This window comes from Conger conger, chromosome 2 (assembly GCF_963514075.1).
Source record: "Conger conger chromosome 2, fConCon1.1, whole genome shotgun sequence".
In the NCBI taxonomy this organism is placed as follows: Eukaryota; Metazoa; Chordata; class Actinopteri; order Anguilliformes; family Congridae; genus Conger; species Conger conger.
In genome coordinates this window covers 654,201-666,700 of record NC_083761.1, presented here as the reverse complement: position 1 = coordinate 666,700, position 12,500 = coordinate 654,201, and the positions used below count along the sequence as shown (strand labels likewise).

At 46.0% G+C, this 12,500-nt stretch overlaps 2 protein-coding genes across 8 annotated transcripts in view; one reads left to right on the top strand and one right to left on the bottom strand.

The window, feature by feature from the left end:
- Positions 1-5,649, top strand: part of LOC133122942 (reticulon-4-like) — a 26,726-nt gene extending 21,077 nt beyond the window's left edge. For all 6 annotated transcript variants that reach the window (XM_061233230.1, XM_061233231.1, XM_061233232.1 and 3 more), the window contains 6 exons: positions 1,251-1,458; positions 2,521-2,659; positions 3,261-3,330; positions 3,611-3,657; positions 4,253-4,311; positions 4,556-5,649. In XM_061233230.1, the coding sequence (XP_061089214.1) occupies positions 1,251-1,458; positions 2,521-2,659; positions 3,261-3,330; positions 3,611-3,657; positions 4,253-4,311; positions 4,556-4,598 (566 nt within the window). In that variant the 3' untranslated portion in view covers positions 4,599-5,649. The remainder of the gene's footprint in view (positions 1-1,250; positions 1,459-2,520; positions 2,660-3,260; positions 3,331-3,610; positions 3,658-4,252; positions 4,312-4,555) is intronic.
- Positions 5,650-8,898: 3,249 nt separating this feature from the next.
- LOC133121748 (echinoderm microtubule-associated protein-like 6) overlaps positions 8,899-12,500 on the bottom strand; it is a 50,099-nt gene continuing 46,497 nt past the window's right edge. For both annotated transcript variants that reach the window (XM_061231190.1, XM_061231191.1), the window contains 5 exons: positions 12,410-12,500; positions 11,632-11,735; positions 10,688-10,841; positions 10,302-10,402; positions 8,899-9,632 (listed from right to left, as the gene is read on the bottom strand). The exon at positions 12,410-12,500 is cut by the window's right edge and continues 72 nt beyond it. In XM_061231190.1, coding sequence (XP_061087174.1) covers positions 9,608-9,632; positions 10,302-10,402; positions 10,688-10,841; positions 11,632-11,735; positions 12,410-12,500 — 475 coding nt within the window. In that variant the 3' untranslated portion in view covers positions 8,899-9,607. The remainder of the gene's footprint in view (positions 9,633-10,301; positions 10,403-10,687; positions 10,842-11,631; positions 11,736-12,409) is intronic.

The following is a 12,500-nucleotide window of genomic DNA, read 5'->3' as shown; positions in this document are numbered from 1 at the left end:
CTCAGTGGAATGCTCCCAGAACTGATGAGTTGAAATAGTGCTGTATAGATCATGGGTTTTCCACATAGTGTTTCGTGTTTTTACCGCTGTCTTATGACTCTTTATTTGATGATTTGTTGTGTTCCTGTAAACCCTGGGTATATAGAGGGGAACGTGGAATGGTTCAAAGAGACTCTGTAATACGACCTCCTGCGCACCATTCACATATAGCCAGTCATATTGCATCTTTCCACGTAATGATATTTCTGCATTGCACATTGTTGCATAGATTGTATTAATGAATTAATCCTCTTGACTCGCACCCCTGCACACTTAGCAGTTTAGAGTCCTAACACACATAGACAACCTAGGGTACCTGCACCCCGTAGTCACTCGCCTATACACCAGTACCGTCACAAGATACATACTAAGTGTATCATTGTAGGCTATACAGGCCACAGGCACGTCCGCGTCTATACAAATAGATATCAATCATATAGAGCCATTTTGTTGAACTGTTAGAACAGAGGAGCAGTTGAACTTATCATTTGGAGTCAGATAAACAAGAACAAAATGAAGTGAACCCTGTTCCAGTAGCATTGGTCTGATAACACGCGTTTCCTTCACCTCTCAGGTACTTCTGCCTTTCGGTGTATTTGGGGGGTTCTTACACACACAATACTGCACACGGTGTGTGTGGCCAACAGAATCCTGTCTATTGTGGGTGTACGTGCGCTGTAGTCTGTGTGTGTGTGTTTGTGTGTGTCTATATATATATAGACTTGTGTGTACGTGCTCTGTAGTCTGTGTGTGTGTGTGTGTGTGTTTATAGATCTGTTTGTACGTGCGTGCAGAACAGTCACGTTGTTGTTACTCAGTCTTGGGCATGGTGTTTCACTCTATAGCTCAGAGTTGAGTGACTGAAATGACCAGGAGTGTTGCCTGTGGTTCAGGGGCAGTGTAGTGGGCACTGCTCCGGCTCTGCGATCGAGGCGGGACTGGCGGTTGGTGTCTGTCTCTCAGCAGACGTTTAGAGGGCTGTATCTGCTGTCTTATCTCTGCTAAGCCTCCTGTTTATCTCTAGGTTTAATGTCTGACTGAGCTCTGTCTGACAGCGTCTGCGTAACAGATATTTCACTTCTACGCCACAGAGTACTGTTCATCAGCGCTTCTTCATCCTTCATCCTCATCATCATCGTCCTCAGCATGAGCAGCTGGTTGAGCTGGAGCCGCAGTAGGGTGTTTGGTCTCTGACTCTGTCCCTCCCGCAGTGGTGGAGCTGCTGTACTGGCGGGATGTGAAGCGCTCGGCCGCGGTGTTTGGGGGCGGCCTCTTCCTGCTGCTGTGCCTGACTCAGTGCAGCATCGTGAGCATCTGCAGCTACGCCACTCTGGCCCTGCTCTCCGTCACCATCGCCTTCCGCATATACCGCGGCATCCTGCAGGCCGTGCAGAAGTCTGAGGAGGGGCACCCCTTCAAGTGAGTCCCCGTGTTCTACTGCCCCTCACACTCTACTGCCCCTCACTACTGCCCCTCACACTCTATTGCCCCTCACTACTGCCCCACACACACTACTGCCCCTCACATTCTACTGCCCCTCACACTCTACTGCCCCACACACACTACTGCCCCTCACACTCTACTGCCCCTCACTACTGCCCCTCACACTCTACTGCCCCTCACTACTGCCCCTCACACTCTACTGCCCCTCACTACTGCCCCTCACTACTGCCCCTCACACTCTACTGCCCCTCACTACTGCCCCACACACTCTACTGCCCCTCACTACTGCCCCACACACTCTACTGCCCCTCACACTCTACTGCCCCTCACACTCTACTGCCCCTCACTACTGCCCCTCACACTCTACTGCCCCTCACTACTGCCCCTCACACTCTACTGCCCCTCATTACTGCCCCTCACACTCTACTGCCCCTCACTACTGCCCCTCACACTCTACTGCCCCTCACATTCTACTGCCCCTCACTACTGCCCCACACTACTGCCCCTCACTACTGCCCCTCACACTCTACTGCCCCTCACACTCTACTGCCCCTCACATTCTACTGCCCCTCACATTCTACTGCCCCTCACACTCTACTGCCCCTCACACTCTACTGCCCCTCACTACTGCCCCACACAATCTACTGCCCCTCACTACTGCCCCACACAATCTACTGCCCCTCACTACTGCCCCACACAATCTACTGCCCCACACACTCTACTGCCCCTCACTACTGCCCCACACACACTACTGCCCCTCACACTCTACTGCCCCTCACTACTGCCCCACACACTCTACTGCCCCTCACTACTGCCCCACACACTCTACTGCCCCTCACTACTGCCCCACACACTCTACTGCCCCTCACTACTGCCCCACACACACTACTGCCCCTCACACTCTACTGCCCCTCATTACTGCCCCTCACACTCTACTGCCCCTCACTACTGCCCCTGTATTGAGGGGTGTTTATGTTTGGGTGTGTGTTTGGAGGCTCTGGTATGTGGGCTCAGTCTGACCTGCCCCTCTCCCCTCAGGGCGGTTCTGGAGCAGGATGTGACCCTGTCAGAGGACCTGGTCCATAAGTACAGTGACCTGGTTCTGGGCCGGATCAACTACACCCTGCGGGAGCTACGCCGCCTGTTCCTGGTGGAGGACCTGGTGGACTCTCTGAAGGTGTGTGTGGGGGGGGCAGCTACAGACCATACCTGCTACAGACCCAGTCCAGCTACAGACCCCACCTGCTACAGACCTGACCTGCTACTGACCCAGTCCAGCTTTCTAAACAATTTAGTATGAGTACTCACACTTGTAGGTGTAAGCCCTCTGTGCTTCAGTTGGAGATTGTCTAAATAAATCTAACAAATGGGCGCAAAATGAGATTGTGCTTTTGCATTCAGCTCTTGCTCAGCTGAACAAGTGCTGAAGCATTATGCTGCTGTAATATTGCTTGGTCTAAACCACAATAGGAAAGGTTTTTTCTCACAGAAGAGTGGTCAGTGTTTGAATAGCTGGCCAGGACATGTAGTGGATGAATGTGTCCCGACATTCATAGCTGTTCAATAGGACTTTTCCTCATTAGAAATTGAAAACTGCTGACTTCTGAGCACAACAAAAAGTACATAAAAAGTTGCTCTCGAGTGGGGTTTGTGTCGATTTTGGAGCACCATATTTTCGCCGTTAAAGCAGGGAAAAACACATTTTCTGTCTGAAACAAGGATAAATGAATGAATAAATAAATAAATACAGTGGCTAACCGGTCTGTGCGTCTGTGCAGTTTGCAGTGCTGATGTGGATCCTGACCTACGTGGGTGCCTTGTTCAACGGGCTGACTCTGCTCATCCTGGGTGAGCAGCTCTGTCTGTCTGCATGTCCCACTGTTATCCCCACTGTCATTGCCCTGGGCCTGTCAGCCGTGCTGCTGGTCTGAGATCAGTCTATCCCTGGAGCTCAGTAAGGGTGAGGGTAGGATACTTACAGAGGAACCTGATCCCAGATCAGCTAAAGGTGTTTTATCAATATGGGCCCCATGGTCTGTGTGTGTGTGTGTGTGTGTGTGTGTGTGTGTGTGTGAGTGAGGAGGAGGAGACTCATTGTATTAATTTCTGTAAATGTTTTTGTTTGTAGGTCTCATTGCTGCTTTCAGCTTGCCGGTCTTCTATGAAAAATACCAGGTATGTTGTAGACTCTTACCTGGCTCTTACACACTTACCTGGCTCTTACACACTTACCTGGCTCATACACTCTTACCTGGCACATACACACTTACCTGGCTCATACACACTTACCTGGCTCATACACACTTACCTGGCTCATACACACTTACCTGGCTCATACACTCTTACCTGGCTCTTACACACTTACCTGGCTCTTACACACTTACCTGGCTCATACACTCTTACCTGGCTCATACACACTTACCTGGCTCTTACACACTTACCTGGCTCATACACACTTACCTGGCTCATACACACTTACCTGGTTCTTACACACTTACCTGGAATTAGCCGTGCAATCAGCAGGTGAATGAGGAGCAAAGGAATCAGCTTGTGCTCAGGGATCCAGTGTTAAGATGAAGCGGGTCTGTGTTTAATCCCAGAGTAAGATGGTGGAGGTAACAGCAGCCACTTTTAAAAGCTCAGTTAAGTTTTGGCTCTGCTATTGGTTTGATTAGCTGAACACACATAAATGTCATGGTTTAGTGTGTGTGGTTTGTGTTGTGTGTTTCATGTGGAAGGTGTAAAGGTGTTGTTCTCCTTTCCTTTGCAGACGCAGATTGACCATTACTGTGGGCTGGTGAACGACCAGGTGAAGGGCATTGTGGGAAAGTGAGTATCCTCCTCACATGAGGCTGCAGGTTGCTTAGTGATGAGCCTGCAGGTTCATGCTACTTGGTTGCTTGGCGATCTGGATGTTACACCAGTGCAGGATTTAAACAGGCTCTGTGTTTACTGATGTCCCCACTCTCCCACTCTCCCTCTCTCTTTCTCTCTCCCCCCCTCCCACTCTCTCTCTCTCTCTTTCTCTCTCCCCATCTCTCTCTCTCTCTCTCTCTCTCTCTCTCTCTCTCAGGATCCAGGATAAGGTTCCTGGGCTGAAGCGAAAGGCGGAATGAGGAAGCTTGGCTCGGGGGCGGGGCTTAGGTGCAGTGGGCGGGGCTAGGTACAGTGGGTGGGGTTAGGGGACAGTGATGTTGCAGTGTAAAATTTCTCTCCAGTTCAGCCGCCATTTTGTGTCGTGGAAAACTCAACTCTCCTGAACCTGCTATGGGTTTACCGGCTCTAGTATTTTATACAGCTCATTAAAATACATTAATTACATCTTATTTATCTCCTTTAAAACACTGGTCTGTATTTACAATGTTTTTACAAAAAAAACACGCAGACACATACACACACAGAAACGCATGCAAGCACACACACACGCACTGAGTAACATGTACACACACACACACACACACACACACACATACACACACAGTAATGTACACGTAGGAGCCAGTATGATTTGATTAGCAGGGCTGTTCGGGCTGATTTATGTTAAGGGAAATTAGGTTGGAGTCGGAGGTTTTCTTGTTTTATCCACGGTTTGTATGATCTCATGAGGAGTGGTGGTGTTTTATATGGTTTTTTTATTTTAAAAGAGGGACTAAACTTACAAGATGAGATGGTACCGTCGTGGCAAAAAGGTATAGATTTTTTGGTATGATTAAAAAGTAGTGCTATTGTGATTTTACTGTTTTATGGATTGACTCTGAGTATGTAGTGGTTCACTAAGACCTTCTCGCTTTCTCAGTGTTCTGGGGCTGATCCCAGATCAGCCTCCTGCTTTCCTGTATTTCTAGACAGATTTAGCGTTTTTAAAGATGGGGGAAAGTGGAACATTTTACTGTGATCGTTGTTTTCATCTCATCGCCGCTGCCTAGTCGAAACTCTGGAGCAACACGTTTACAAATCGACTTAAAAAATAAAAATAAAACCCCCCCCTGCTTTTTGTTCTCCGTGGGCCAATAATCTACAGCCGCAAAACTTATGTAACCTGGAAACTTCAAGCGTTTGTTTGTTATGCGAGTTAATTGTGAATGAAACTTCAATTCTGCTCAGAACTGTCTGTGGAATGCATTGTGAAATGTAAACAATACCAATAAAGCTTATAGACAAACCACAGCCCTGCCCTTCTCTCAGCCTCCCTGGAGTCCGTTCACGTTCATCATTAACCTTTACAGCCGGCTACACACAGGCCGAGTCTGTCCTCACACACACCGCCATTTTACAGCCCCGAACTGTGAAGAAATCAAGTCACTCTCTCATCTGAAGTCAAAGTGCAGTGGTTTGTGTGTGGCTCCAGGCCCATGAGTGAATGTGTGGAGATAGTGATCTCCAGAGGGATCAGGGAGTGGAGATGTGATGTATCTGAGGTGAGTGGAGATGTGATATATCTGAGGTGAGTGTAAATGTGATATATCTGAGGTGAGTGTAGATGTGATATATCTGAGGTGAGTGGAGATGTGATATATCTGAGGTGAGTGGAGATGTGATATATCTGAGGTGAGTGGAGATGTGATGTATCTGAGGTGAGTGTAGATGTGATATATCTGAGGTGAGTGTAGATGTGATGTATCTGAGGTGAGTGTAGATGTGATATATCTGAGGTGAGTGTAGATGTGATATATCTGAGGTGAGTGTAGATGTGATATATCTGAGGTGAGTGTAGATGTGATATGAGGTGAGTGTAGATGTGATATATCTGAGGTGAGTGTAGATGTGATGTATCTGAGGTGAGTGTAGATGTGATGTATCTGAGGTGAGTGTAGATGTGATATATCTGAGGTGAGTGTAGATGTGATATATCTGAGGTGAGTGGAGATGTGATATATCTGAGGTGAGTGTAGATGTGATATATCTGAGGTGAGTGTAGATGTGATATATCTGAGGTGAGTGTAGATGTGATATATCTGAGGTGAGTGTAGATGTGATATATCTGAGGTGAGTGGAGATGTGATATATCTGAGGTGAGTGGAGATGTGATATATCTGAGGTGAGTGTAGATATGATATATCTGAGGTGAGTGTAGATGTGATATGAGGTGAGTGTAGATGTGATATATCTGAGGTGAGTGTAGATGTGATATATCTGAGGTGAGTGGAGATGTGATATATCTGAGGTGAGTGGAGATGTGATGTATCTGAGGTGAGTGGAGATGTGATATATCTGAGGTGAGTGGAGATGTGATGTATCTGAGGTGAGTGGAGATGTGATATATCTGAGGTGAGTGTAGATGTGATGTATCTGAGGTGAGTGGAGATGTGATATATCTGAGGTGAGTGTAGATGTGATATATCTGAGGTGAGTGTAGATGTGATATATCTGAGGTGAGTGGAGATGTGATGTATCTGAGGTGAGTGTAGATGTGATATATCAGAAGTCGGCAACGAGGGCCTCATCTGTTTCTGGTTTTCATGCCAACTTCTGGCCTTAATTTCGCAATTAGCCCCAACTTTTACAACAATTGATATTTAAGGTACATTTCTTGGTAAGCATTAAGACTGTTTTTGTGTCCCTATATGAAATGCTTAACTACCACCTGATCCACAAGCGAACCACTGTTGGTGTGTACAGCCAGTGAGCTCGTTTATCCTGTGAGCTCGTTTATCCAGTGAGCACGTTTATCCAGTGAGCTCGTTTATCCAGTGAGCTCGTTTATCCAGTGAGCACGTTTATCCAGTGAGCTCGTTTATCCAGTGAGCTCGTTTATCCAGTGAGCTCGTTTATCCAGTGAGCTCATTTCCGGGGACACAGCCTGCAGACCCACCAGCCCAGCCCATGATAGATCGTGTCTGAGTGGAGATACGATGGATCTGTTCCAGGAGATATACCGTCCTGACGGTTTTTATTTCAGCCCTAAGAACGCGCACCTGATTCTACTAATTAGCAGCTCAGCAAGATCTCTAGCTGTTGAATGACGTGTGCTCTGTTTGGGATGGAGTGAAAACCTACAGGACGGTAGATCTCCAGGAACAGGGTTGGGAACCACTGTCTGTCTGAGGATCTTAAGTGTGGTGGTGACATCGCCGGAGGCTAGCTCTAGTCTAGGCTGATTCTTCTGTAAATTCTGGCATCAGAGCTGTTCCCATGGCAACACCTGACCTTCTGAGAATGAGCAGGTGACTAAGAAATGTCACTTCCAAGAATCCTACTCAATTTGGGGATGTTACCATTACATTACATCAAAGAAAAGCTCAACCATGTCCATTAGATAGTTTATCGTGTGTTTAATCCATACCACATATCTTAATAAATCTCTACACTCATCCATCATCTATTAACATCACTTTGCATTTTTTTTAAATAAAAAAAGGTTATCCCTAAATGCTTTTTGTAAAGCACCCACAGGGTTCTGAAACTAACTGAAAGGAACACTGTTACATCACAACCTTCATCTGTCTTTTACACACCAGCTGTGTATCACACTATTTGAGCTGAATAGCTGTCTAGATACATACAGATACAGTAACATTTTGAATGATACAAAAATAAAAAATAAAAGCATTTAAAATCCCGCAGGAGCCCTCCAGTTCGTACATTACTAACTCCTGAGCACCTTGTGATTGGTTGTTTTTACTTCTGGAAATATCCAATCACACACAGTCAGCGCATACATCACCCAATCACACGGTATGATTTCTGTGCGAAACCACAAAACCTTTCTGCATATTAAGGAAATGATATGAACACAAGAGATAGCCCTCAGTTGGTAGCACCAAAAAATCTCTCAGGCACATGGAAGGCTTCTGTAAAACACGCAGCTGGAGGGAGAGACAGCATGACGCCTGGTCTGATTGATTGACAGTGATTTTGATTTGATTGACAGTGATTGACACCTGTATCTGCTGTCACCTCCAGCTGAATGTGCGCACGAATGTAAACAAAGATCGGTCGTACACAGAATCGCTCTGCGGCGGCCGAATACAACCCTGGCCCCAACCTCGTACGCCTCACAGAGACTCACAACATGGCTGCCACGGGCCACTTATATCACAGCTATGACACAGATAGGGACAGTTATTAGGTTCCTTTTGACAGGTAAATTATTATAGACAGGTATGATATTATTGTAGACCATGCTTACTGATAATTAAGCAGATACTGACAGTTATAAAGTGATTATAGACGGTTGATGTTACTGTACACTATTGGTCTCAAAGTGTGGGCCGTGTGTACGCAGGTTTTCATTCCAACCAATGAATGGTGCTTTAATCGATTCCAATGACTCATTAAGCCATATGCATTTAACTGCATTACGGCACAGAATAAGCAAAAAGCAATCGGTGTTATCTAAACAACACAAATAACACATTTAACTTCCCTCTGGGGTTTTCAACGTCGCACTTGACCCTGGTTCCGATTTGCACTATATCGTATGTCGCTCTGGATAGCTAAGAGCGTCTGCCAAATGACTGTAAAGTAATAATATAAAGGCTGGACTAAAAACCTGCATACACACAGGCCTCCCACCACAAAGACGTGAACTCCTAATTACGTCGGCTGATCAAGTCGGGGCAATCAGGATAGATGCAGCACAGATTGGCCGAGTTGTGACATAGCCTCGCTCTTGCCAACATGCTCGAATAAACATAGTTCTCCGTGAACCATAAGAAATGTCCTACAATAAAACCACAAGTGAACACACAGCTACACATTTAAAACACAGACATTATGTGATACCTATAGTACTGCAGCATTCAATTTCCTGTCTATTTGCATTCGTAACAGCCTAGAAATAGCTTTGCTATAACTAGCCGATTGCTAGCCTAGAATGTAAACAGTCCGTCAGGAACTAATACGCAGCCACAAGAAATTTAAAAAAAGAAAAGAAAAAAAAGACAAAAGATCCGACCATGAAGCATTTGAACGGGATCGAGTCGGATGGCCCAGTTATGATGTATACCCAGCTCGGAGAAAACTAACGATCCAACATCGCTTGAAACCAGGGTGTAGCGTGGCGGTTCAGTGGGAGTGCAGGACCGCAGCCCGTCAGGAGCTGGACCGCAGGGGCCGCAGTCGCCGGACGACCGAGGTGCTGGGATGGGAAACAGACTCCACTGGACTTCTGGAAGCATCCCTGTCAAAGGCACTTCCATACGAACACACTGCGGGAGAGAACAGAGGATCAGCTCACCTGCGGGGCTCACCTGGCTGTTAGCACCTGGCCTAAACGAATGTGTTAGTTTAGTTACATTAATACTGATACATTCAACCATAGGCTATGATGTGATAACATATTATTAGTTAACCATTAACAAATACATTAACAGTTTTTCATTTTAATATGAATTGCCGTTAACTAATCTAGTCATTAATATCAATTCATTGATGTACAAATACATAAAGTATTTTCATTAGTTCATGTATTTGTTAACAACTTACTAATGTATTAGTCACATTAATATTTATACACCAGCAAAAGGTAGGACAAACAAAATTAGTTAACCTTTACACTGCTCTGAGATTTGCCACCGCAAATGACAATTAACCATTAATAAATACATTAACTTTTTTATTATTATTCTAATATGAATTGGCATTAACTAATGTGGTTATTAACATGAATTAATGATGTACACATACATAAGCAAAGCTGTACAGATTAACTTCTCAGTAGCTAACTACACAAAACTACATTAATGGCAATTCATGTAACCTTATTGTAAAGTGTTACCCATTTTTTTACGTTGATAAATGTGATATTTCCAATAAAGTCAGCATGGTAAGAGCATATTTCAACATATCGCAGTACGTCTAATATCCTCGGCGCGTACCTGCGGTCCTGGCCGCCCGTGCTGACCACATACTTGTCGTCGTGGGTGAAGCGGATGTTCGTCACGTGAGCGGAGTGGCCGAAGTAGCGCTTGTGTTTGGCCTGTAGAGGGCGCACAGGAGTTCTGCGTGATCTATACTGTCGGTGGAGAATTTCATTTCTCTCCCCCAAATGTGCCAATGGGAATATACACACACAATAGCCAAATGACAGAGAGAAGGTAATTCCTTACTTTACTAGTCAAACGTCACAGAAAACTCAGACCTAATGAAGACATTCCTAACAGATTGTATTCTGGCACATATATATTTTTCCGGTATGCATTTGAATCAGTGTTGTTTGAATGTTAAGGCAATGTTGTCTGAATGTTGAAACAATGTTGCTCACAAATTTCTCGCTGCAGGGGAAGTCGAAGAGCTTGACCAGGCCGAAGCCGTCTCCCGTGACGATGTTCAGCCCGGCGTGAGACACACAGGCACAGGTCACCTCCGCCTTCTCCGGGCTCCGCGGCCAGATGCCCAGGACCTCATCCCCCAGAATGCTGCGGGGCACAGGTCAGAGGTCACTGGTCAGCGCTCCCTGGGTTTGTCCCAAAACTTTAAAGGATCCATCCTCCTTTCCTCCTTTCCTCCTTTCCTCCTTTCCTCCACACGTCTCCTCCTCCCACCTCCACACAGAAGGAGGCGAGTGGAGGGAAGGAGGAGAGGAGGATGGATTTTTTGAGTTCCTGAACCGAACAGAACTACACATCCAAACAGACTTCTGCTCTAGCTGCTGCAAGATAGACAGACAGACAGACAGACAGTACTCATTACCCTCCAGATCGTTAACAGGGCCTCCAAGGACCCAGCCTGTAAGAGCCTCCGGCACTTTTAATGAAAATGACTTCCTGTCTTCATTTCTTATTGATACTTAATTTATTACAGTGGGCAGTAATTTGCATTGTTGCTTCCTGAAATGTATTTCTGTCTGTCTGTCTGTCTGTCTGTCTGTCTGTCTGTCTGTCTGTCTGCAGCGTGGAGTTAGCCTCCGACAGCAGTCTGGTCTGTCTCAACTGGGAAATACCTGGGGATAATCCCACCGAATCATTCAACATAACGGAGGGGCAGAGAGAGAGAGAGAGAGAGAGAGAGAGAGAGAGAGAGAGAGAGAGAGAGAGAGAGAGAGAGAGAGAGAGAGAGAGAGAGAGAGAGAGAGAGAGAGAGAGAGAGAGAGAGAGAGAGAGAGAGAGAGAGAGAGAGAGAGAGAGAGAGAGAGAGAGAGAGAGAGAGAGAGAGAGAGAGAGAGAGAGAGAGAGAGAGAGTCCTACATAAGTCAATGTTGAAACTTACCTGGTCCAGGTGGCCCAGGTGACCCTGTCGATGATGGGCTGCTCGGTCACCTGTCTCCCCGTGGGGACCTCGTGCACCTGCCTCCTGTACGCCCCCGTGCACACCTGCGGTATGAGCAGTGTTACTCAGGCTTAAGCTGCAGAACAGGGAGGGCTGTAAATATTGTTCCAATATCAGCCTCTATATCACTGAATTAGCATGGCAGCCAGCCGAGCATGCTGGGTAAATTTAGAGCAGTGAGTCAGTAGCCATGGCAATGCATACAGGGAACCATGACAACATGCATACAGATAAACATACAGTTTCATAAGGCAGAAATGTGAGTGCTCATATATAGACTATCAAACTTATTAACCTACTTAATAAATATATTTATTATCAACAACAGCTATATGTACTGGCTGTTATTAGTAGCAGTAGTAGTGTTGTTATGTGCTGGTACCTGTATGTACTGGCTTTTATTAGTACACTGTAATGCTGGTACCTGGATGTACTGGCTGTTATTAGTACACTGTAATGCTGGTACCTGTATGTACTGGCTTTTATTAGTACACTGTAATGCTGGTACCTGGATGTACTGGCTGTTATTAGTACACTGTAATGCTGGTACCTGTATGTACTGGCTTTTATTAGTACACTGTAATGCTGGTACCTGGATGTACTGGCTGTTATTAGTACACTGTAATGCTGGTACCTGTATGTACTGGCTTTTATTAGTACACTGTAATGCTGGTACCTGGATGTACTGGCTGTTATTAGTACACTGTAATGCTGGTACCTGTATGTACTGGCTGTCGGCGCTGAAGTCGATCTGCGTGATGAATCCGGGGACGTCCTTACAGAAGCCCACGCGATTGAGGGCGGGGCCG